Source organism: Enoplosus armatus, chromosome 15, assembly GCF_043641665.1.
Source record: "Enoplosus armatus isolate fEnoArm2 chromosome 15, fEnoArm2.hap1, whole genome shotgun sequence".
Lineage (NCBI taxonomy): Eukaryota > Metazoa > Chordata > Actinopteri > Centrarchiformes > Enoplosidae > Enoplosus > Enoplosus armatus.
In genome coordinates this window covers 17,745,939-17,767,605 of record NC_092194.1, presented here as the reverse complement: position 1 = coordinate 17,767,605, position 21,667 = coordinate 17,745,939, and the positions used below count along the sequence as shown (strand labels likewise).

The 21,667-nt window shown below is 40.2% G+C and overlaps 3 protein-coding genes across 3 annotated transcripts; 1 reads left to right on the top strand and 2 right to left on the bottom strand.

The window, feature by feature from the left end:
- Nucleotides 1-694: 694 nt before the first annotated feature.
- dusp23b (dual specificity phosphatase 23b) lies at nt 695-3,000 on the top strand. Its single transcript, XM_070920047.1, has 2 exons — nt 695-964; nt 1,871-3,000. The coding sequence occupies exons 1-2, from the start codon at nt 695-697 to the stop codon at nt 2,054-2,056; spliced, it is 456 nt and encodes a 151-aa protein (XP_070776148.1). The 3' UTR covers nt 2,057-3,000.
- LOC139297399 (afadin) lies at nt 2,357-14,075 on the bottom strand. Its single transcript, XM_070920046.1, has 24 exons — nt 13,980-14,075; nt 12,408-12,597; nt 12,057-12,163; nt 11,830-11,957; nt 11,643-11,725; nt 11,383-11,463; nt 11,066-11,262; nt 10,795-10,940; nt 10,247-10,341; nt 9,830-10,101; nt 9,391-9,534; nt 6,894-7,092; nt 6,661-6,752; nt 6,459-6,545; nt 6,283-6,348; nt 6,105-6,178; nt 5,450-5,565; nt 5,202-5,360; nt 4,978-5,069; nt 4,728-4,868; nt 3,529-4,404; nt 3,059-3,158; nt 2,890-2,941; nt 2,357-2,553 (listed from the first exon to the last, which is right to left on the bottom strand). Exons 1-24 carry the CDS (start codon nt 14,073-14,075, stop codon nt 2,460-2,462), a joined length of 3,687 nt encoding a protein of 1,228 aa, XP_070776147.1. The 3' UTR covers nt 2,357-2,459.
- Nucleotides 14,076-16,038: 1,963 nt separating this feature from the next.
- Nucleotides 16,039-19,940, bottom strand: slc22a3 (solute carrier family 22 member 3). The gene is made up of 11 exons (XM_070920756.1): nt 19,545-19,940; nt 18,975-19,078; nt 18,715-18,869; nt 18,205-18,373; nt 17,982-18,099; nt 17,768-17,871; nt 17,452-17,666; nt 17,181-17,289; nt 16,753-16,865; nt 16,509-16,608; nt 16,039-16,087 (listed from the first exon to the last, which is right to left on the bottom strand). The coding sequence occupies exons 1-11, from the start codon at nt 19,938-19,940 to the stop codon at nt 16,039-16,041; spliced, it is 1,632 nt and encodes a 543-aa protein (XP_070776857.1).
- Between the last annotated feature and the right edge of the window lie 1,727 nt (nt 19,941-21,667).

Here is a 21,667-nt window from a genome sequence, read left to right as displayed (position 1 = left end):
ATTGATATGGCTGTGTTCATTAATAGACAGTGAATGGTTTCACTTTAGCTAATAGCAAACGTTAGAATGGCTCGCAATAGTTAGCAACGTTTACAAAACTGTTAGCTGGACAGCTACTGTTAGATAGCCTCTAAGTTATCTCGTTTCTCGATACATTAGCTAACGTTAAACTAAATGCTACGCTCTTGTCTTATTCTTCTTGTCTTTCTGTAAAACTAGGTGGAGTCTGGTGAGACCGAACTTACAGAGTGTACTTTCACATCAGGCCTGTGTCTTATTATGTTGAAATATGTACTGTTGTCAAACAGTAATCCCCCTCTCAGACGCTGTTCTATCTAGCCTAGCCAGTTTGCTGATGTTGGCTAGACAAATAGCCTGACGCTGTCAAACACGTTTGTACGTCACTCCTGGACTGAATATTTAGTGTTTGCACTTTTTCACGGCGCAAAGGTTCCTGGCTACAGCTGTTTTAACTTCATGATGCTTCCAAATACCCTGAGCACTCTTTAGTTGTTTTTTAATGCCCTTATCCTTGTTTTTATATGTCTAAGAGTGTGTTTTAGCCAGAGAGAGAGAGAATGTTTTTTGTACAAACTTTATTTAGAGTAAAGCATATCAAGCAATAAAGTGGTGTATGCAAATAAACTGGCTTGATTTGACTCTGTCTTTCTCTCCTCTTCTCAGTTTGACAAGCATGGCCTCCACTCCTCCTCACAATTTTTCCTGGGTCGAACCAGGCAAATTGGCCGGACTGGCACTGCCCAGGATGACCTCTGAATACCAGTACCTGCTGGACAATGGTATCAAACACCTGGTTTGTCTTTGTGAGAGAAAACCACCTTACTATGACTCGTGCCCAGAGTTACAGCTGCACCACATCAAGATAGTGGACTTCACTCCTCCTTCACCGAGTCAGATTGATAGATTCCTGTCTATTGTGGAAGAGGCCAACTCTAAGGGGGAGGTAAGAGCTCAGATACTTGATAGACTGTCCTTGATGGATGGTTATGCTTATAAAGTACTTTCAGGACTCTTCAGGGTTGAGTCTAGTATCATACGCAGGCTCTCAAAGCCACAAAGCACTGTAACCGAATACATTTGGCACTGAGTTTACGTGACTTCGATGAAACCCTTGGAACAGCAGAAAGGAAAAACTATCTTTCACAACCTTGCAGCTCCTCCAAAGTGCATGAATCAAAAAGCAAACGGGGGGAAAAAGGTTTAAAGCTTTAAAAGCCTTTGTCAGTGTACTGGATTGCATACTACGCGTTAAATTTGTTTAATTTCCACAAAAGCTCTCAGCCCCAAGGTTTTTCCTAAAGCTTAGTCTGTTGTTAGGAGGATCTGATTTTCTTCTTCTAGAAGTCAGACAGGTTCAGTATTCCTGGTTTTGTTCAGTGGTGCTTGCAAAAAGGGTTGCAACTAACGATCATTTTCATTTTCAATTAAACAATTTATCACTTGTTCGATACAATGTCCGAAAATAGTGAAAAATACTTTTACTAATACTAATTTCCCTAAAACCAAAGGTGATGTCTTCAAACTGTTTGCTTTGTCGATTGACAGTCTAAAACTCAAACATATTCAGTTTAACATCAACACAAGACAAAGAAAAGCAGCAAATCCTCACAGTTGAGAAGCTGGAACCCATGAATGTTTGCAAAAAAATACTTAACAGTAATCGATGATCTAAATAGTTGCCGTTTAATTTCCTGTTGATCAGCTTGTCGATTCATTGACTAACTGCATCAGCTCTATTTGCAAAAACAAAATGCAAATTCCTGTCTTATAACAATGATTAATGCAGGGTGTCTGTGTGTTACAGGCTATTGAACAAAATAAATATTGCATTGTTCCTCTTCCTCTTCAGGGCGTGGCAGTTCACTGCATGCATGGTCATGGGAGAACAGGGACCATGCTGGCCTGCTACCTGGTGAAGACGAGGAAGATGTCGGGGATTGACGCCATCAATGAGATCCGCAGAGTGCGAAAAGGCTCCATCGAAACTTGTGACCAAGAGAAAGCCGTGGTGCAGTTTTATCAGCGCACAAAGTAGCTTTCACAGAGGGAACAGTTCGAGTAACAGTTCTGCTTCTGCTTGTAAGCAGACGTATGCAGTTAATAAGCATAAAATAAGTATAAGAAGTGCCTCAATTATATGGCTAAATGAATACTTTATTATTTAGAACAGGAATATACGAGAATTAATGTTTAAACAGGTAATAAATCAAAAAACTGAATGTCCCGGACAATACTGAACCCAATATTGACATTATCCACAGTATACCCCTGGGACATTTAACTAAGGCAAACATTTCTACAGTAAATACACACACACACACACACACTGCCTTTTTATACGGTACTGTATACTGTCATCTTGCTAGCACGTCACTGCTTTACTTTATATAGACATGCTCCTCCTCTGAGGTCTCTGTTTACAAGGCTTTAACCTTCATTCATGCACTGGTCTCCAGGGAGAAGAGACGCTGACGCTCCTTGAATGTGAGCTTTTCAGGAGCCGACGCTCTCTTGATTTTCTCCTCCTGGTTTCTGTGAATAAACAATGATATTAGCAGGAATACTTGAATGTTGTTAATGGGGAATCACTTAGTGTATGGGGACACAAACAGTAGCCTGTGCTGTTTTTAAAATGTATTTATAGAGTGCAGATTTATTTTACTCAGGGATCTGTTTCAAACACTTTTGAAGTGTTTGGAATAATTAAATTGCAATAATGTCTCGCTGTTAAAAGTACAGTTAGACTCAATGAAGAAGCAAGTTGTCATTTCTGTGTCATTAAGTCATCATGAGTAGAAACGCTGCATAAAATAGCTGCTTGTTAGATTTGGTTGAATTTCAGTGTTTTGCCAAAAAGTTTAAACTCACTCTTTTGTTGCCATGTTGTTAATGTTTTGACTCGGTCCGCCTGGTCTTTGTTCTGCCAAAAACATGGAAACGTTGTAATGTATAATAAAATAACAATATAGACTCTTTTGAATAAATGAAACTGACAACAAAATATTTCATTTTCTTTAATGTAGTAACGAACAATTACCTGTCTTTGTCTCGTCTTCCTTTTGGCAGAGATGAGCTCCGGCCTGCTTTTCCAACTCTTTCACTTCAGTGTTGATGTTCCCAGTCGAGTTTCTCTTGTTCTAAAGGTGGAAAGCAAACAAAAAAGCAATCATTTGTAATATTTTAGTATGACTCATGATATGAACCCAAGACATTATAAATACATAAATATAATAATATGATTCATAATGTATATATATATATATATATATATATATATATATATATATATATATATAGCATTTGATAGAAATGTTATAGGAAAAATCCTGTGTAATTGTAATCTGTTATAAATCATTAATATGTGATCATGTAGCTTGTAATCACTTTCCTTCAACCCACTTAATCTACTTCAGTTTTCCTACATCTCCCAGAATGCCTTTTGGTAACATCAGAATTTCTTTTTCTTTCTTTTCAAGTATTTTAACCGACGCCTGTGTTGCGCTTCACCTGTGTTCTTTTCTCCAGCTGCTGAATCATCACCATCATGTCCAAATCCTCATCTTCCTCCTCGTCCTCATCCTCTCCTCTCTGCTGGATCTCCTGCAGCCTCTTCTGAAACTGCCACTCCACGCTGAGCTTCTGGAGCCGGCCGTTCTCCTGCGCCGTGCGCTTGGCTTTGGCCTGGAGTTCCTGTACCTCCTGCTCCAGGAGCTCCACCACATGAAGCCTCTGCTCCCTCCTCCACGGATCAGACAGCTCCTGAGGGTCTCTTTGCTTTATAGGACCTGTGCCCTGCTTCTGCCGAGCGGGAGGTTCTTGGAAGGAGACATGTTTTGTTGGAGTGATGCTCACTTGGGGTTTTGCTGCTTGATCCCTGTTTGTAGTGGGTCTTTGCTGCTGTGGTAGAAGGGAGGGCTGAGGTAGCTTCTTGGTTGCAGGAATGGGACATGCATAAAGATGATTAGCTTGGTGTTGAGGGCTCTGCTTATTTCCATTTAATTTAAGAGTTTGGCTCATCTTAGCTGCCAGCAAAGATGAACTCTGGAAGGTGGTGAGTGGAGGGTTTGTGTGTGTGTTCATTGCTCTGGTTACAGGGATGTCTATGCGTATTGGCTGGATCGAAGGCGTAGGTGTTGGATGTTGTGAAAAAGGGGTTCTCCAGACGCCGGCGCCACTTGTACGGCCGCCCTGCTGTCTGTTTGTAGGAGAACAACTATCCGAGAGGATGTCATGAGTAGAAGCACTTGAGCGAATTGGGAAAGATGAATAGTGGCTCATGGTCTGCTTTGCACGCTGGTCCGTCTGCTCCCACAAATTCTGCCTTTTGTCCAGCAGGGGGCCTCCACTGTCCACACACAAGTTCTCCTGAGACAAAGCCTGCCGCTAGAAGGGGAAACGCAGAGATTTATGTAGCATTTACCTTCTTGTATTTATTATTTTATAAACAATCAGTAGTGGATGAAGTACCCACATCTTTCACTCAAGTAAAAATACCAGTTCAACAATGTAAAAGTAGTCTGTTACAAGCAAGTCCTCTATCTAAAAACTTTCTGCAGCAAAAGTATTATCAGCAAAATGTACTTAAACTGTCAAAAGTAAAAGTATTAGTGTGTAGTTTCCCAACCTAGGGGTCAGGCCTTTTCTATGATCTGATGTTGGTGCCAGAGGGACTTTAAGACTCTCTATAGCATTTAATAAAGACTTACCATGAAGGTCCTCTTACTGGAACGCTGCCCCTCTAAAGGCCTCAAAGACACTTTGAATGTTTGCTGTGGTCGACTGGACTCAGACAGGTTCTTGTCCTGGGATTTAGGGTTCGGAAGTGTCAAGTATTCCCTGTGAAATGTCTGAATACAGACATAAAAAGTCAACAAAAAAATGAAGTTTTGTGGGAAAAAAAGCCAGTACATTTGTGTAACTATACACATACATAGATGTAGGAATCTAAAATCTCACATCAGCACGAAGGTTGATACTGGAGACAGCAGCAATGTTGTTCCCTCTCACAAAAGGGTCAACAGGTTCATCTCTGTCCTCGGGGGCAAAATCTGCTGAAATAAGGAGAAAATAAATACACTGGTGGTGTTCTTATGACTCAAGCATTAAACATATTTCACAATAAGGCATTTACTGTACGTGCCCAGCACCGGTAAGCGATCCGGTAATAGAAGTGCACCCACTGGTCATGTTGGGGTTGGACCGATAAAGCTGTCTGTTTCTCTGCATTATCTGGTCTCTCTTCCTTCTGCTGCCTCCGTGGAGCTGCTCTGAGGGACCAGGATCCACAACACTGTACAGCACGAGCGTGTTACCGTTTGGTTTCGCTTGGCTTTCATCACCTTGTGAAGCCAGAAAAGGAATTGATTCAGTCATGAAGAGCATAAAGTGGGAAAAAAAAACTACGGTTTAACTTTTATTGTGTATTTACCTGTCTTTCCTGAGGGGGGTTCACTCAGCAGAGCCCCCAGGCCGTGGTAGCTCGCTCCAAACTTTGCAACCTGTAAGGTCACAACGGGGCCGGTTTGCATCATGATAGCTGCTGCCCTAAATCAATTTAAGATTAATAAGGTCATTTCTCCATTTCATCGTCTGTACAGCCTTTGTTTCATACTTCTCATGAGATTATGTGGATCAGTAAAACACATCACTCTTTCATGCTGACTGAGTTTTGAAAGTAAAGTTTAACTGGGGAGAAACATGCTAACATGCTAGTGCTAACTTCAGAGTGCTAACATGCTGACAATGACAACCATCTTAGTTTAGCACGTGTTAGCATGTTAACATTTGCTAACTAGCACTAGGGAACCAAACAAATTAAAGTTTTGACCTGATAATGGCACTAGATGGAAAGTTAAGGGCTCACCAAATTTATTGCTGTTCATCCTGAGTGGGACATGAATGTTTGCACTAAAATGCATGGCAATCCATCCAAAAGATGTTGAGATATTTCACTCAGAACCACAAATCTGAACCTGATGGTGGCACCAGAGGAAAGTCCTGAAAGTTATCAGGGTGGAACGAACGAACAGACTGACACATAAACCCTCTCCAGGCAGTTGTATAACAGGCTGTTATGTGGCTACCTTTCTTGGCTGAGGCTGACCAGGCTCTGACCATCCACGCTCAGCAGCTGATCCCCAGCTGTTAACCTGCCATTCTGCGCAAAGTAGAGACACAAAAGATTTTGTCCATTATTCCATTCCATTAAAATGATTCTGTACATCTCAAGTTCAGCTCAATCAAAAATGTGTTAGATCTCACCATTTCAGCCGGTCCTCCCTTAACAATAGACTTGATATAAATCCCGAGGTGACCTTCCCCTGCTCCCTGTGGCAATATAAGAGGGAGGACGTTGATTAGTTGAGACGTTTAGCAGATTGTTTTGTTGTTTTAATAGTTCCAGTTAGTGAACATTTTGGCAGAATTGAGGCAGTCACCTTGGCAGCCACAATGCTGACCCCCATCCCACTGTTCAGAGGTTTGTTCAGCCTGATAGTCACAATCTCTGGCTCTCTGTGTGCTGCCTATTGAAGAGAACAAAAGTAAAACATATGACCATAAATGCTTTATTTTATGTTAACATTAAATTATATTTCAACACATCTGGAACAACACAACACAGTCTGGGTTTTTGCTCACCAGGTATGTGCTCTCTGCTGAGGAAGTTGGTTCACTGAAGTACACGGTCCAGTCACCTTTGGAGTTCGGCTGGGATGTTAAACAGCAGAGACCTGGAAGAGAAGGATGTCATACAATACAAATATCAAACAAAGAAGCCATTTTAGGCGTGTTTATCTTACATGCAATACATTCCTGTTATTTTATTTTCCCTTTTTGACTTTTTGCTAATTTGAGTATTCAGAATCCCATACCTTTCTGGCAAATTGGCTCCAAAAATTCCCTAAACCCTGGAGGGATTCCTCTCACAGTGTCACAGGAGTATCCTCCCTCCGGCAGCAGGAAAGGCAAGTGGAGGTCGAGGCTCTCCTCCAGCTGGATGTCCCGTCCTTCGCTCCGAATCAGGTTATCTGACAAGGCCTCCGCAGCCGCCACGACAGCATCGATCAAATCCTGCAGCGAGGATGACATGTGGATCAGACAGCGGAAATATTTCAGGAAAAGGTCGTTCTAGCACATAGATTGGCATTTGTCATCCTGTGACAAGGCTTCAGGGAAGATACATCCAATCTGCCTGCTGTGACCCTGAGCAGAATACTGAAGACCTTCCTGCAGGTGACTGCTAACCTCCCTGGAGACATAGAAAAGTACAGCATTAAAGTAATGTTGTACTAATATTGTCCTTGTGATTGAGATGTAGTGGTACTTTTGTAGAGGCAGTAAGTAGTACTGTACATAGCAAAAAGTGGAACACTGTTGTAACAGTAGTAATAGTCACTGAAGGAAAGTACTCAAGGACTGTACTAGTACAGTTCTGAGGTACTTTTACTGTACTTAAGTGTTTTTATTTCATGCTACTTTATACTCCTACGTCATTACAAGGTTGTGGTAATTTTAACTACTTTATATACTGTTGGGTAGTTTAATCTACAGTACTGGACAGGAAGGGTATCAAACATTGTAATCTGAAAAGTAACAAGTAAATAAAGCTGCTGTTAGAAATATAAATTTGAATAAAATGGAAATAGTCAAGTAAAGTACAAGTACTTCGAGCGTGTACTTAACTACAGTAGTAAATGTATTTCGTTACAATCCACCACTGGCAGCAGTAGTAGTAGTCGCCGCCATGGTGACAGTAGTAGTAATAGTCGTCATGGTAACAGCAGTGGAAGCAATTCTCTATTGCTATATTAATATTTTGGGGGTTCAACTCAACTTTTCCACAAGTGGCTAGCAGTTGTAGTCGTACTAACTGCACTAATACTTGTAGTGGACACTTAAAACTAAAGTGTGCGTTGGACTGATATCCATCCAGGGCTCAAACAGCAGCCTTGGATGTCCGCAACTACTTTCGTTAGCCGTTACTTTCGTAAGCTACACCAACTGCCACAAAAGTTTACTTCAATTTCGGAGCCCGGCGTTTCCTGCTCTGCTGTGGACATCCTGTGACGGCGACTGTCGCTTCTCGCTTTACTTCAGCAAAGTAAGTTTGTGTTGCTTTCTGCTAACATCTTTAATGTGAGCTAGCTCATGTTTTGGCTACGTTCAGTTGGTGTTTGAGTGTTTGGCTAAGCTAACGTTATGAAGCTGCCAACGGCTGCTAGCCAACGTCATCCCGCTCTCTTGATAATTTCACTTCTGTTGGACCTTCTCTGGCTGCTTTATGCTTTTATGCTCTAGTCATCTACAGTATTTGCACTGGTATCAAATGTGAATAAATTTGTTGAAGTGGCTGAGCTAATTTTTGTTTGACACTAGCTAAAGGTGTGCCTTTTTATATAGCTAACTGCTGCCGGTATTTTCTTTAGCATTAAAGAAAATTTAGCCAATTTAGCTAAGTCACAGAGCTAGCATCCGTTTGTCTTATAATCTTTGAAAAACCCAGCAACGCGAAACACACCGCAGTTATTCCTCAAATCCTCAGAGCCTCTTTCAACTGACTGCATAAAATAGTATTTTTCTTCTTTAAAAATATGTTTTATTTGAAAGGCACAAACTGGGGCTAATTTGACATGTGCACAATGATGCTTTGATGCTGTTAGTATTCATGGTGGTGACATTTGAATTCAGATGTTTGTTTGAATATAAATGTTATGGGCTGAATTGGGTGCTTGGCATATTTCCTACTAGACTGATGCGGTTGTTGGATGGATGGTAAACCCAGGATCTTCAAGAGGGCAATATTGTATATGACTGTTATCTAGCACACACCCCATTCACTAAATTATTTCTCTGTAATATTGGCTTAATGGGAAACTTGACATGGCTTTTGTCACATTCACTTTTTGTGGCCACACACCTCATATTCAGCAAGATATTAGAGAAATATTTCATTCAAAAGCAATGGGTTTATGTGACAACTCGCTTTACTATTCTTCATATTATTCACTATCATATTCATCATAGTTAATAATTCATATTATTAAATCTATACTGCTGAGCTCCTGTTCTGTGGTTGAGGCTGCTGCTACATTAAACCCACACTCACTGCAAACCTGAAGCATGTGTCTCTGTGCTGGTCATTAATGCTAAATAAATACCCCAAATATCAACTCTGTATGTATTCTCTATTCACATAAAAAGCTCTGATCTGAGCTCTTATTAGTACTCTCATTTCCACAGGCTATTACTCTTGATATAAAAAATCTCTTGCAAGGATTTGTCCCAAAAAGCCACATCAGAGTTGTAGTTTCAAACAGGGAAAACAACAGAGGCATGAGAGTAGTGAAAGAATAGATGAAAAGTACTCACAGGGGGGATGTGAGGCTCATTGGTTGCATAGAGGTAGCTGGCTAGCAACATCTGCAGCTGCAGTGAGTTCAATTTGAAACAGGTATTCTGGATGTCCTTCGCATCTTGTGTTGAGTATTTATTCATGGTCAGGAGCATGGTTGCCTAGAAACAGCCAGGCAATGCTATTTGAACAGCTTGTATCGACTGAAATATGTGCTCTGACACGTAAATAAAGGCTGAGATAAAAACTGCAAAGCATAAACAAGTTCAGATATGTATTACCTTACAAAGAAGCTCATAAAATAGAAAAGAACATTAGATTCAGGTTTTACTGAGTTTTTGAGGTTGAAACTTAAGCATATTGGTAATAGAAGACATGGATCCCATATTTCATGAAAGCCCTGTCAAAGAATTGATTTCACCAATATTCAGACATGGAGTCCAGGGAGGGACCGACCTGGATAATGTGTCCAAGGTGGCAGTCAGCAGCCAGCTCCAGGCCCTGCCTCTCCGCCCAGGCTTCGATGGCCGTGAGCCTCTGGCGGAGAGCTGCTCCCCAGTAGTGGGAGCGCAGGCCTGGAGTGTTGGCCTCTGGGCTCATCAGCTGGTTGAAGAGCCAGGCACTGATGAAATGGAAGAGTTGGGAGAAAAGCTGGATGGTGAGGGCAGGGTTGACCCGACAGCGGCGTAAAAGAGACATGGTGTTCATCAAGGTGTTCAGCACCATCTCTGCAACAGGCAAAGACAAAAGTTTATAGTATTTAAACTGGGGGACAAAATTTCTGCAACATCACAACTCTTCCAAGAGTCTTAAATTACGTGGTTTACAGAGTAAGATAATTGCTGTAGTATTTATAAATAAACAAACATTTACCTATACCAGCTGGCAGTGGGCCATGTTGCTCAGGATCAATCAAAAACGTTGGCAAGTGCTTCCTTAACTCATTCTGTAGACACTGTAGCAGGCAACTTGGGGGAATAAAACACACACGTTTTTTTCTGTCTGGATGCCTTTAGCTAATAAGCTGCTTAATTATATTCATTTTATTTCTACATAAACGCACAACATTTTGATAAAGATGCCCTAAATATCTCTTAAACATGTTTGGTATTTCTGTACTGCAAGTTCTGTTCTGTTGTTGCATTGCTTGTTCCATAAATAGATTTACAGTATCGTCTATCTGTGGACAATACTTTCAAAGTAGGAAGAACAAAATTGCATGTTGAAGAAACACAGTGCTGAAGTGCTGTATGGTTGGAGTTCAGGGTTGCTATTGCGGTGGGAAAGAACCTATTTATAAAGTAGTTTGTTTTCTGTCCAGACAGTGCCTCTAAGAGGGCAAAGGCTTGAATAATATGTGCTGCAGTTTCAGTTTGGATTAAAAATCACTGAATCTCTATGGTCACGTCTGTCGTCTGTACCTGTAAGCTTTGTGCACCAGGTGGGACAGATCCAGCTGACTTTGCTGTGTGAGCGAGCTGAGGTCTTTGTCATGCTTGAGGAAGTTTAGCAGTTCAGAAGAGTTGGCCATCCAGAAAGCGAGAGCGCCTGCGATGGCCTGCTGCCTCTGTAAGGTAAATACAGCAGCAGTGTCATATAAAGTCACAGAACACCTGGCAGACTTTGGTTTCTCAGTTTGCTTATAAACTCATTTATTCAATGTAACAAAAATATTAGGTTTCTTGGACTTGCCTGGATGACCTTCTCTGTCATGGCCACCATTTTGTTTGTGATCGAGGTTACTCTGAGCATCTGCCCTGAGCCTCGCCTGTAATGGCGTTGCAGAGCAAAGCGTCCCACAGCATAGAGGATGTATGCAGGTGAGAGCTTGAAATGAACCGTAGAGCTGTTTGTGTAATTTATGACTGCAGACATGAAGGCTTCCTCAGCTGAAATGTAAAAGACACCAGCAGGGGGCAGGAGGACATCATGAGAGGGAAGGCAGTGAGTTTAAGGATCAAACTAGAAAACAACGCTGTGGAAGGAAACCTTTTTTGTTTCATACTCACAGTTATCACTGAATTTAATCCCAATTGGTAATCCAGGTTGATCTGAAAAGTCGGGATAAAGACATCCTGTGTGCTTTACTCCTGTATTTTAGCAAAGACAAGTCATCAGCCACCCTCTTTATATTATAAAACATAGTCCTTATTGATTGGAAGTTTAATATGCATGTACTGAATGCATGGAAAGTACATGGTGTTGCTTATTCACTATACTGTACTGTTCATTATCATCTCTATTTTTCAACAATTTGCAGATTTCTTACCCGGGGCAGCCTGCCTCTGTTGTTTTTTTGTCTCATGGTTAGACTCACAAATGCTGTTGTTGTTCAGTGGCTTTTCAGTTGACCTGGATATTTGTTGAGAAGGGTGAATGTTATTCTGACGGTTAGGCAGGCCTGAAGCCAGCAGTCTGGAAAATGAAAATTGATAGTGAACAAAGAAACATTTTACCCATTCTCATCCTCTGAAACCTTGTCAGATGCTTTAGTTTTGTTCTTCTCTTTCTTCTTCTCTTTTCTTGACAGTGTCCTCTTGAAGCTTTGGATCACGCCTCCCTTTTCCTTCTCGTGACAGTTTTCCTTTATTGTTCAACACACATAAAAAGAACATTGATATGAGATTATGAGCGAGTGAAGAGAGGGTGAAACTGCAGACTAAATTAATGGTTTGAGTGGTACCTTCACAATCTCCTTGTCTTTCTTGAGCACAAAACGTCCTTCTCTGTTGTCTGTGGTCCAGTTTAATTGTACAACCACAGGTCTTTCATCCAGATCCAGTTTACGTTCTTATTCCACATACGAAACACAGAAAATTGGTCAGAGTATATTCTTAAATCAACAGAACTACAACTACACCTACCTTCTGTAGCTCAAAACATTTATTTTCAATCAATTAATCTTAAGAATACAAATGACATAGTAAAGCAGGACATCTTCATATTTTAGAGGCTGGAACCAGAAAATGTCTGGATGAAAAATAACTTCAAAATTGTTGGTGATTCATTTTCTTCACCTGAGTCGAGTGATTACCTTTATTGCCGTGGATCTCATACAGGGAATAACTAGTGGTCAGCATTTTCATATCAGGCCTGAATTTCTCTGAAAGACTTTCGATAACCCCGTGAGTTGAAGAGTTGCTGTAAACACGCAGACACTTTGTGGCCACATTTCCTCCATGATCCTCAAAGTAGAAGCGCATCACACCATGAAACTCCAAGTTCTGCCAGAAAAGAGAAAACGTTTTTTGTTTTTTTTGTTTAGTTCTGTTCCTTTCATTTTTATTATTTTTTTCTTCCTGAAAGACTAATGGCCTTCCATTACTCCACTTGCCCTTCTTGTATTAAGCCAAACAATCAACTATTCAATGAGCTTTAAATCAGAACCAAGTAGGGGGTGACCCCAGTGGGACTTTAAATGCAATGTTTGTAGTTTGCGCCATATAGAAACACAGAGGGACAGAGAGGCAAAACAGGACAATGTGGCAGCACAGCCACACTAAACCAAAGCTTAATGTGTTTTATTTCCAGGGCCAACTTGAGCACTTTTAGGGCCTTAATTAAGGCATAATTACAACTCCATTCTGTTCATACTCTTGACAGCTGATTTATGTTGAGCTGCAACTAACCATTATTTTCATTTTCTATTAAACTGCAGATTTTTTCCTTTTGTCTAAAAAATGTAAAAAAGAAAAAAAATAGTGAAAACGTGATGTCGTCCCTTCTACTTACAAACATGAACCCACGTCTTGTCCCGCACCTTAGCTTGTTGAACGAGCCAGCAAACAATCACTGGGGAAAAGTCTACTGCTAATGTCAGTTTGCAGGCTAGATAGCTAATTAGCTGCTCAGTTGCAGCACCTTTAACAGCATGCTAACGTACCTGCAAATGTTGCTTTGTTCTGGCCATGACAAGTAGCTACAGGCAAGTTTGTTTATTTTGTCTCTTGTTCCCTACAGTGTAACACCGGCACTCTGGCAGCCTGCCAGCTACTGTCAATCACTGACACGCCCATCCAGCTGACTGAGACGAAAAGGAGCATTTCTGATATTTCCCCAATTTCCCTTTTTTCTTTCCTCTAATAATAAAAACTAATAGCAATACATTTAAAACATTATCTCTGACAACAAAAGGGACGACTAAATGGGAGCACAGTTTGACTTTAAGTTAGTCTTTAAAAGTAAACTGTAGCAAATGTAATGTTTTCTCTCCACAGCAGTTTTTACATTAACTTTGTAACAGGCAGTTTAACACCTCAGACCAATAGATTTGTTTGTGTGTCCCAGCAAAGTGACATTGTAACATTTTGATTTAGTCCTGACGCAACAACATCATTATGATATAGTGGTCTACTATTTGAACGTTTTTGAATCTAATAGGCACTTTAAAATATTTTAATTGAATAAGACACAGCAATATTAATTCACTTATTGACAACACTACTGCATACTCTTGTACAGTAAAACAAGTTCAATGTACTTGAGTGGGTGGGTGGTTAAATCTAAAACTGTGGCATTGACAGTCGTATAGAGAATAAATGTGACCCAAGCATAAACAGAATTTATGTGGCGTGTGAACCCTGTCTGATATCTGCAGGCGACTCACCTCATCAGGTTGGCTTATTTCAAACAAGTCCAGTCTGTGTTCATTCCACTGTCTGATGACTTTGGCTAATTTCTCTCGTTCTTCCTCCTCCGGCATTTTTCACCAATTAACCTCAAAGTTTCTATCTGACTGGCTGCTGTAGACTTCCTCCAGAAAAAGACAGAGAGAAATATCCTGTGACGGAAAAGCTCCTATTTGTCCGGGGTATTGTATCTATTAGGACCCCACCCCTTCTTCAATCTATTCCCCATTAGTTATAAACTCATTGTACTGTGCAGCGAGTTCTTAAACATAATTGCCTACTTCATCCCCACATCCACATCCCCTCTCCAAGCCCCCACACCCCTCTGCCCTCATTTAACGGGTCAGTGGATCTTTGTTATGCGAGGCAAACAGTTTCCTAATCATATATCTGTCACGGGCAGTCATTTTCTCTCGAATTGTTATCAGTTATATCAGTTCCATGAGCAAAAAGTGAATGTTTTTATTTACTATTTACATGTATTTAACTAGTTGTAATCTATATTAACCATGCTGCAGAAGTCATCATGTGATGCTGACAGTGTGCAGGAGTCACAGAGACATTTTCAGTCTCCATGAGAGATTTCTATCCTCCTTGTCGCAGCGACACGGATATTTACGCTTGAGGGAATCCCACTTCTCATGCATACCACTGATTTTCAACACAATTTATGGTCTTCCCATTCAGTCAGCACTATGTATGTAGGGCAGCTTTTGTTGGCTGCTGCTGAAGCTTTATGGGCACACCTACAATGGAACAAAAGCCTCAACAAAACCAAGCCTCAATTAGATATACAGTATAGCATTAAAAAAAACTGTCAACAATCACGGGTATTGTTGTCTGGATGTTTGAAAATGCAAAGAAGACACCTTTTAGTAAAAACTGGGACCACTGAGTTATAATTTAGCATGTTGCTGTAGTGCCACCAAATATACAGAGCATCCTTCCAAGTTTGCAAGGTCGCTCAGAGTTGATATGTGCATGTCCTACTAGACTTTCTTTTTGAAAAACAGGTCACAGATAAATAGTTAAGGCAACATAATTCAGTTGGGCATTGTAGTTTTTAGCAAACATTACTCAAACAGGGACTATTTTCTGCCACGTATTTGGTGTGCTAGTGAGTATTTCTGGCAGTAGGATGGTGGGATTGACTGAGAATAGAATACAGTGCCTATGTTCATCTTAATGAAGAAACATGTCATCAGGTCAACATGTGCAACAGTGTGCTCATTGATGTGTGATGTGTATTGGAGGAATGGAGCTCTAAAAGAGTGCTAAAACTTTGCTTTAGCGCCCGTATCAGCCCCAATACCGATTCTCAGGACCGGCTTGAGACATCTCTATTTGTTTTTTGGATCAGTTAATTATTGGTTTTGGTCTTTTCATGAGATTTGTTGATTATCAGAAAAATATAGAATATCACAGGACTTATCTTTTGAGAGCCAAACTGTAAAATGTTTTTTCACTAGCCACATGGTGGCGCTATTGGATGTTGATCTGCAAAAAAACCAAATTATTTATACCTTCCAATTTAATTTAAATCAGTTTTTGAGAAATCCCACTAAGTAACAGACAAATATAATACGAACAAAGAAAAGGGACCAAAATCAACAATTCTACTGCTGTTCTATAAAACTTCAGTATCTGAGATTTTCATGTGTTGAGTTTCATCGCCTTAATGCCCATTAGCTCAAGGTGACGTAAGGTCCTCATTCTATAAATATGCATAATTTCATTGGTGAAAATTAGCATTGTTGAGGTGTGAGGTTGCAAAGATATGGATCCGTTCTTGATTTGATTTCATAACACCTCCTGTGTTTCATCCTCCACAGTGCAATTCGGTAGTTAACACCTTTAAAGCCTCAGAATATCTAATGTAACACAAGACTGAAATAAGAACCACTGTAGTACATTTCACAGTACTTTACACTGGCTGGTCTAATGAAGAAACTACACCAGGACTGTATACTGTGTATTGTAAACACAGTACATATGTAGAAAATAATCCAATAATGTTCCAGGTCTTCAAGGCTTTAATCATATGAAGAAGTTGTTTCCCTTTGCATCCTTTGACTTGTCTTTGCCCCTGTCAGAAAATGCAAATACACAAGAAAGACACATTAAGGATTAAAGCATGAACCTTTTTGCTGCACCTGCTTAATTGTAAATCTACATTTACAAGCTTACTTTTATCCCTCAGCCATCACAGATTGTCACCTTTTCTCGCACCTTTCCTGCGATCTTCCCCCCTCTTGACACCTTCTTCCTGGTGTGTCATAAAAGCTTTTCCATTCGTTTATTTACCTTTGTCTTATATTCAAACATTTTTGGAAAACAGAGTAATATTAGTTGTATTCCTGTTGTTGTTTTGACACTGCTTAGTATTGGTTCCTTGTAATATTGGAAACCCATGAATTTTGGTTAAGTTGTTGTCGTTGCACTGATTATAATCTGTTCTGGATAGAATTGTCAGCTAATAATGATACATTGGAATAAAATCCATTTACCCTCTTAGATTCTCTACATCTTCTATGGTCTCTGGAAGGGCAACTCCGCTCATCTCAGGCAACATTGTCACCAGTCCACTGTACAGCACCGACATCACACCTGAAACAAATGTAAGGCACTTTTTACTAGGGGACAGAAAAAGATATTTTAAATTGGTGTGTTTGAAGTTTCCGTACGTATTGTTTTAGAGAGCTAAGAGCATTCGATGAACATGGTGGCAGGTAGAGGAAGACGGAAATATACCGTAAAGAAAAAGAGGCAGCTCTTGCCAGATACTGGCCAGTCTGTAGAGCAGAAATGGGGCTGCAATTGCTCCAATGTCACTGGCTGATGAACACACTGACACACCCAGATTTCTGTGAGAAATTGAAAAGCAAATCAAGCCACAGTCAAGTAAGACATTCAGAATTTCTATTCTGAAACTGAACTATAATAGAAATAAAACTGAACTTTGCTCCAGAACTGGCAGAGCATATTGTCTGCATATTTGTCTTGCTTTTCATTCATGTAAAATTTCGTTTGTCAACATTCTGGAGGACATGGTCGTCTTGTTTGATTAACCTTTTTTTGAATTGTCAATGGACAAAAAAAGTCGATTGGACGCACAACACACCTGCACATTATCATTTTTCACAGCACATAAAAAACAAATTATATCTACCAACGCTCACCTCAGAGGTGTCGGGTACATCTCTGTGTTTGCAAAGTTCAGGGTCTCAAATCCAATGGCCACAGCAAGCCTCCCAATGATTATAATAAACTTTTTCAACCAGACAAAATCTGTAAGGTGACAGAAGAAACAAAATGCAGGATGGAAATGGGATTCAAGTAGAAGCATCATCACTTTACCAACCAACAACTTAGATTATAATTGTTCATAAATGATCACAGTCCATTTTCAACTTTTCACCTGATGCCACATGCACCATCAGCTGTACATACCCATGGAGACGAAGGGGACTACGAGACAGGCGATGCCACCAGTGAAGTTAGTGATGGCCATGAGGGAGCGTCGACCGACTCGGTCGACCAGCAGGTAGAAGATGAGGCCGGTGGGAAGCTCCACTGCAGCAGAGATAAAGAAATCCAAGAAAAGGTCACTGCCTGAGATCCCCAGCCGCAGGACCAGGCCTTGAAACACAACGGTACTCGTAAACCTAGATGAGAGGAACATCAAGTAAAATTTATTTTTGAAATTACAAGCTCATCCTCCAGAAACAATAAATAAACCATATGAACTTGCATCAAACTGTCTTACCAGGCATAAGTTAAAATGAGTGTGTTTTTTCTTATATTTGATGTCCTAAATAAATCCATTACTGATACAGGATTTACTTCTTTCTTTTCCTCCAAAAGAATTATCTGAAAAATATGATATTGAATGGTTAATCAGATTTGGTAAATTCATTCACACTTCATAAGTTAAACAAAGATGTAAGCAGAGTACATAGTCTTTCAAAATATTGTTATACCTCAGGAAGATTATGTGGTAAAGATCTCCCGTTGCATTTTGCAATATTCGCAGCAACTCTCATGGCCTCTGTAGTTCTTTTTTGTGAGAACAGCCAGCGTGGAGATTCAGGAATGATCCTTAATAAACAACCACCTACGTCAGTATTTAATTCAATGTCAACATCAGATCTACCATGCAGATAAATAAAATTGGCATATATGAAGCAAGCCATGTATGTATACCAGTGGTATGAGATAAACAGGATGCAGGGCAGACTCATGACCAGCTGCAGAGTCCTCCAGGAGGACAGGGAGTAAGCCAGACCAGGCAGGATGACCATGCCAGTGGAGTAGAAAGTCCGACTTATCATGGACACAAATTTCCTGTTGTTTGATCCAAAGAACTCAATCACTATATTAAAAAAGAGGGCATGTGTTAGCAGACAGACTTAGTATCAGGCAATATGACTGACATCAATAAATTGACTAAAATATCTGACACTGTGTGTTCTTTTTGATACCCCATTTGTCCTAAAACTTTTCAAACAAATCTGATCAAACAAATTAAGGCTCCACAAGCAGGGGAAGGTCACCCAGGTCACTGGGTACTGAAGTTCAGAGGAATCCTGAACTACCCATGAGTCCTACAGCATGACGTCAATAAACTGCAGAGAGCATGCTCGTGTTTACTTATAAAGCAGTGTGTGTTCGACTCCAACATTGTGGAGACCTGACACCAGTGTTTGAACGTACCGAGTACATAAGTGGCCGTCCATGCTCCCTTTCCGCAAAACCCTTGTAGAAATCGAAATGTGAGCAGCAGTGGGTACCATGGCGACAGCATGACCCCTACACCTGAGAGACCAAGGCCAACCATTGATGCAATGAAACATGGCTTTCTGCCAAACCTGTGAAAAGACCAAATTTTTGATTATTTACAACAATTATAAAACGTGCTGATCTGTGGAAATTGTGAAGGGAAACAATTTTAAACTAAGCAGTGCATAACAAACCTGTCAGCCAGGTAGCCAGTGACAAAAGCTCCAATAAAAAATCCACATGCCAGGAAAACTTGATTCAGATCGGCGAGCCAGGATTTCTCACAGACCAATGAGAACTAGGAGGACAGAAATTAAGAGACAATTCATCCGAAACCAAAACTAATCTTGGATGATTATTAAGATAAGTATGATTATGACTCAATTAAAGGTCCAGAAGACAAAAACCAAAATTTTCAAGAAAGAAAAGGAGGCCAAATGACAGATGAAATGCAACAAATGAATTAATTGTCAAGAGAGGAATTCTCTAAGATGTCTCATGATAACACAGCTTGTTTGTGTTGTTTCTAGCTGTAGGACAGCTTGGTTAATGTTAACAGAGTTGCAGTGAGTTTCAGCTCAAGTAATCAGTTAAAAGATAAACATCTAATGCAAAAGCAACAAAAGAGAACCTTGTAGAAACTATAGATTGCATTTACAGATAACTTATCTTTTGACATTGTAAGATGGCAGGTGCAGCTTAATATCAGATTTCTAACACTATTTACATTGGTAGAAAAAAGGGGGGGAATAAAATGTACCTACCTCAGAAACGATAGTGTTGTGGCTTTTGTCAAACACCCATCTACTGTCACAAGACACCAACTGGGTTGCATTAGTCAGCAGCCAGTCAAGTTCATTGCATTTATTTTGGCTTTTGCTCCAGTCCACTCCAAACCTCTCACAGCGGCTGAAGGATCCAGACTGTTCAGAGCGGGGAACAGTGACTTCCCGCACCTCGACGTCTGTCCAGCCACATTCCTCCTGGAGGCGCTCAGATCCTGGACTCCAACACCAGTGATCCGGAGTGTGCCCTAAGAAAACAACCCCGACAAGTACAAAAGCAAAAAGTATCACTGGAAATGAACCAAGTATAACAATCTTCTTCTGGAAAGGCCCAAAGTCTCCTATGTGCTCGATGAGTTTATCTACATTTGCCATCTCTGCTGATTATCTGACATAAAATAATGATACTGTGTCTGTGTCTATGAAAGTCTAAGAAGAGGCGCGTCTTTAAAGAGACAAGCGAGGCATGAGTGTTGTGATCAAAGTCCCTCTTCCCCTGTCACTAGTCACCTTTTCAAGGAGTGTTACCAAACTCTCTGTGTCTCCGATTTACGGCCCCTGTGCACGAGACTCCAGGGGCCCCTTCCTTTTGTTGCCACACCATCCTCACAGTCAGGGGAAAAAATAACTTTCTCTTCAGAGGGCTCATTTCTTTTCCTATACTTTTTTTTATCATGTGTTATTTTAATGAACTGAATAAATACATAAACTTCAAAGCACTCCATCAACACTCCTTCAACAACCATTTCATGGATTTCCAGAAATTCATGGTGCCCAGAGGATGAATCCTATTGACGTGGTGATCACCTGACTTTACCTCAAGCAGCACCAGCAGGTTGCCACTTTTGGTGTTGAGTGAAATGTCTTGACAACCACTAGATGGCTAGCCATGAAACTTGGCACTCACGCTCACGTTCCCCTAAGAATTAATTGTAATAACTTTGTCATTTTAATTTGTCCAGTAATTTGGTTTATGATCAAATACTTAAACTAATGACATTCCTGTCATCCTCAGCTGTACTTTGTGTTTAGTGCTAATTAGCAAACGTTAGCATACTAAAATGCGAAACTAAGATGGTGTACACGCTAAACGTTATACCTGCTGAACACCAGCATGCTAGAATTGTCATTGCGAGTATGTTAGCATGCTGACATTAGCATTTAGCTGTTCCAAAGTACAGCCTAACAGAGCCACTAGCACTGTGACTTGTTATCTCTGAACCTTTTATTGTTAGGTTTTGTAAAGCAGTAGTGCACGTACAATACTAGAAGCAGTTATACTGTCAGAGACCCCTCCAGCAGTCACCTATGGGTAACCATAGTTGCAGTAGTCGCAATGGCACTTGAATATTTGGCAAGAGTATTCCTAAACGTTGACCGCATTTTTGGGCCCCATCTTTAATTTTAGAGGAGTTTGCTGAACTTTTGATGACATTTTTGCCATTGATTATATCTATGATAAACATCTATGCTTAGCCTTTAACATTTGTTTTCTGATCAGTAATCATTCATTGAAATGGTTTTGGTTGATGGCTCAAATGACTGCCAGAATAAAACTTTCAACAGTAGTAAAAAATAAAACAGCATAATTTTCTCCGCATGTTCCAGTTTTTCTGAGAGACACTATCTTATCAAATTAATTAATTAGATTATGTTTTCTCTTGCTGCAATAGATTTTGCTGAGCCCTTACATATACATGACATATACACTTTGGGACTCTCAGTAGTCAGGATGTAGCATAATGTAAACATTAACCAAAAATGGAGCATTTCAGAGAAACAAGATATACTGTAATCCAGGTTACTGAGTTTTCCTTTTCCAAAAACCAAAAATATGCATTAGGAGTGACACAGTGTCTCCCTATAGAACTGACTGAAAGTCTTTGGTTGGTCAATCTTTGGTTGACTTATAATGTGCATGTGCTCTTGCAAAATGTTACTCAAGTTTAAAATGACATAATTTGTACTTTGCACCTCCCTTTATTATATATTTTTGTAGACTGTGATTTTATTTTATTCATGTATTCTATATAGTGTATTTATACTATGCTTATATACAGTATTTGTATTATCTGTTTTTATTGTATACCAAGCTTCTTGCC

Bases quoted from the DNA above. Each gene is read 5' to 3' on its own strand.
- dusp23b (XM_070920047.1), top strand. From the start codon at position 695: ATGGCCTCCACTCCTCCTCACAATTTTTCCTGGGTCGAACCAGGCAAA. The intron at 965-1,870 runs GTAAGAGCTCAG...CTTCCTCTTCAG, and splicing joins AGGCCAACTCTAAGGGGGAG to GGCGTGGCAGTTCACTGCAT.
- LOC139297399 (XM_070920046.1), bottom strand. From the start codon at position 14,075: ATGCCGGAGGAGGAAGAACGAGAGAAATTAGCCAAAGTCATCAGACAG. The intron at 9,535-9,829 runs GTCGGTCCCTCC...GGCTGTTTCTAG, and splicing joins ACCTTGGACACATTATCCAG to GCAACCATGCTCCTGACCAT. The intron at 5,361-5,449 runs GTAAATACACAA...TGGCTTCACAAG, and splicing joins ACCCCCCTCAGGAAAGACAG to GTGATGAAAGCCAAGCGAAA.
- slc22a3 (XM_070920756.1), bottom strand. From the start codon at position 19,940: ATGGCAAATGTAGATAAACTCATCGAGCACATAGGAGACTTTGGGCCT. The intron at 18,374-18,714 runs GTACGTTCAAAC...TTTTTAATATAG, and splicing joins GACGGCCACTTATGTACTCG to TGATTGAGTTCTTTGGATCA. The intron at 17,290-17,451 runs GTATGTACAGCT...GTCACCTTACAG, and splicing joins AGTCCCCTTCGTCTCCATGG to ATTTTGTCTGGTTGAAAAAG.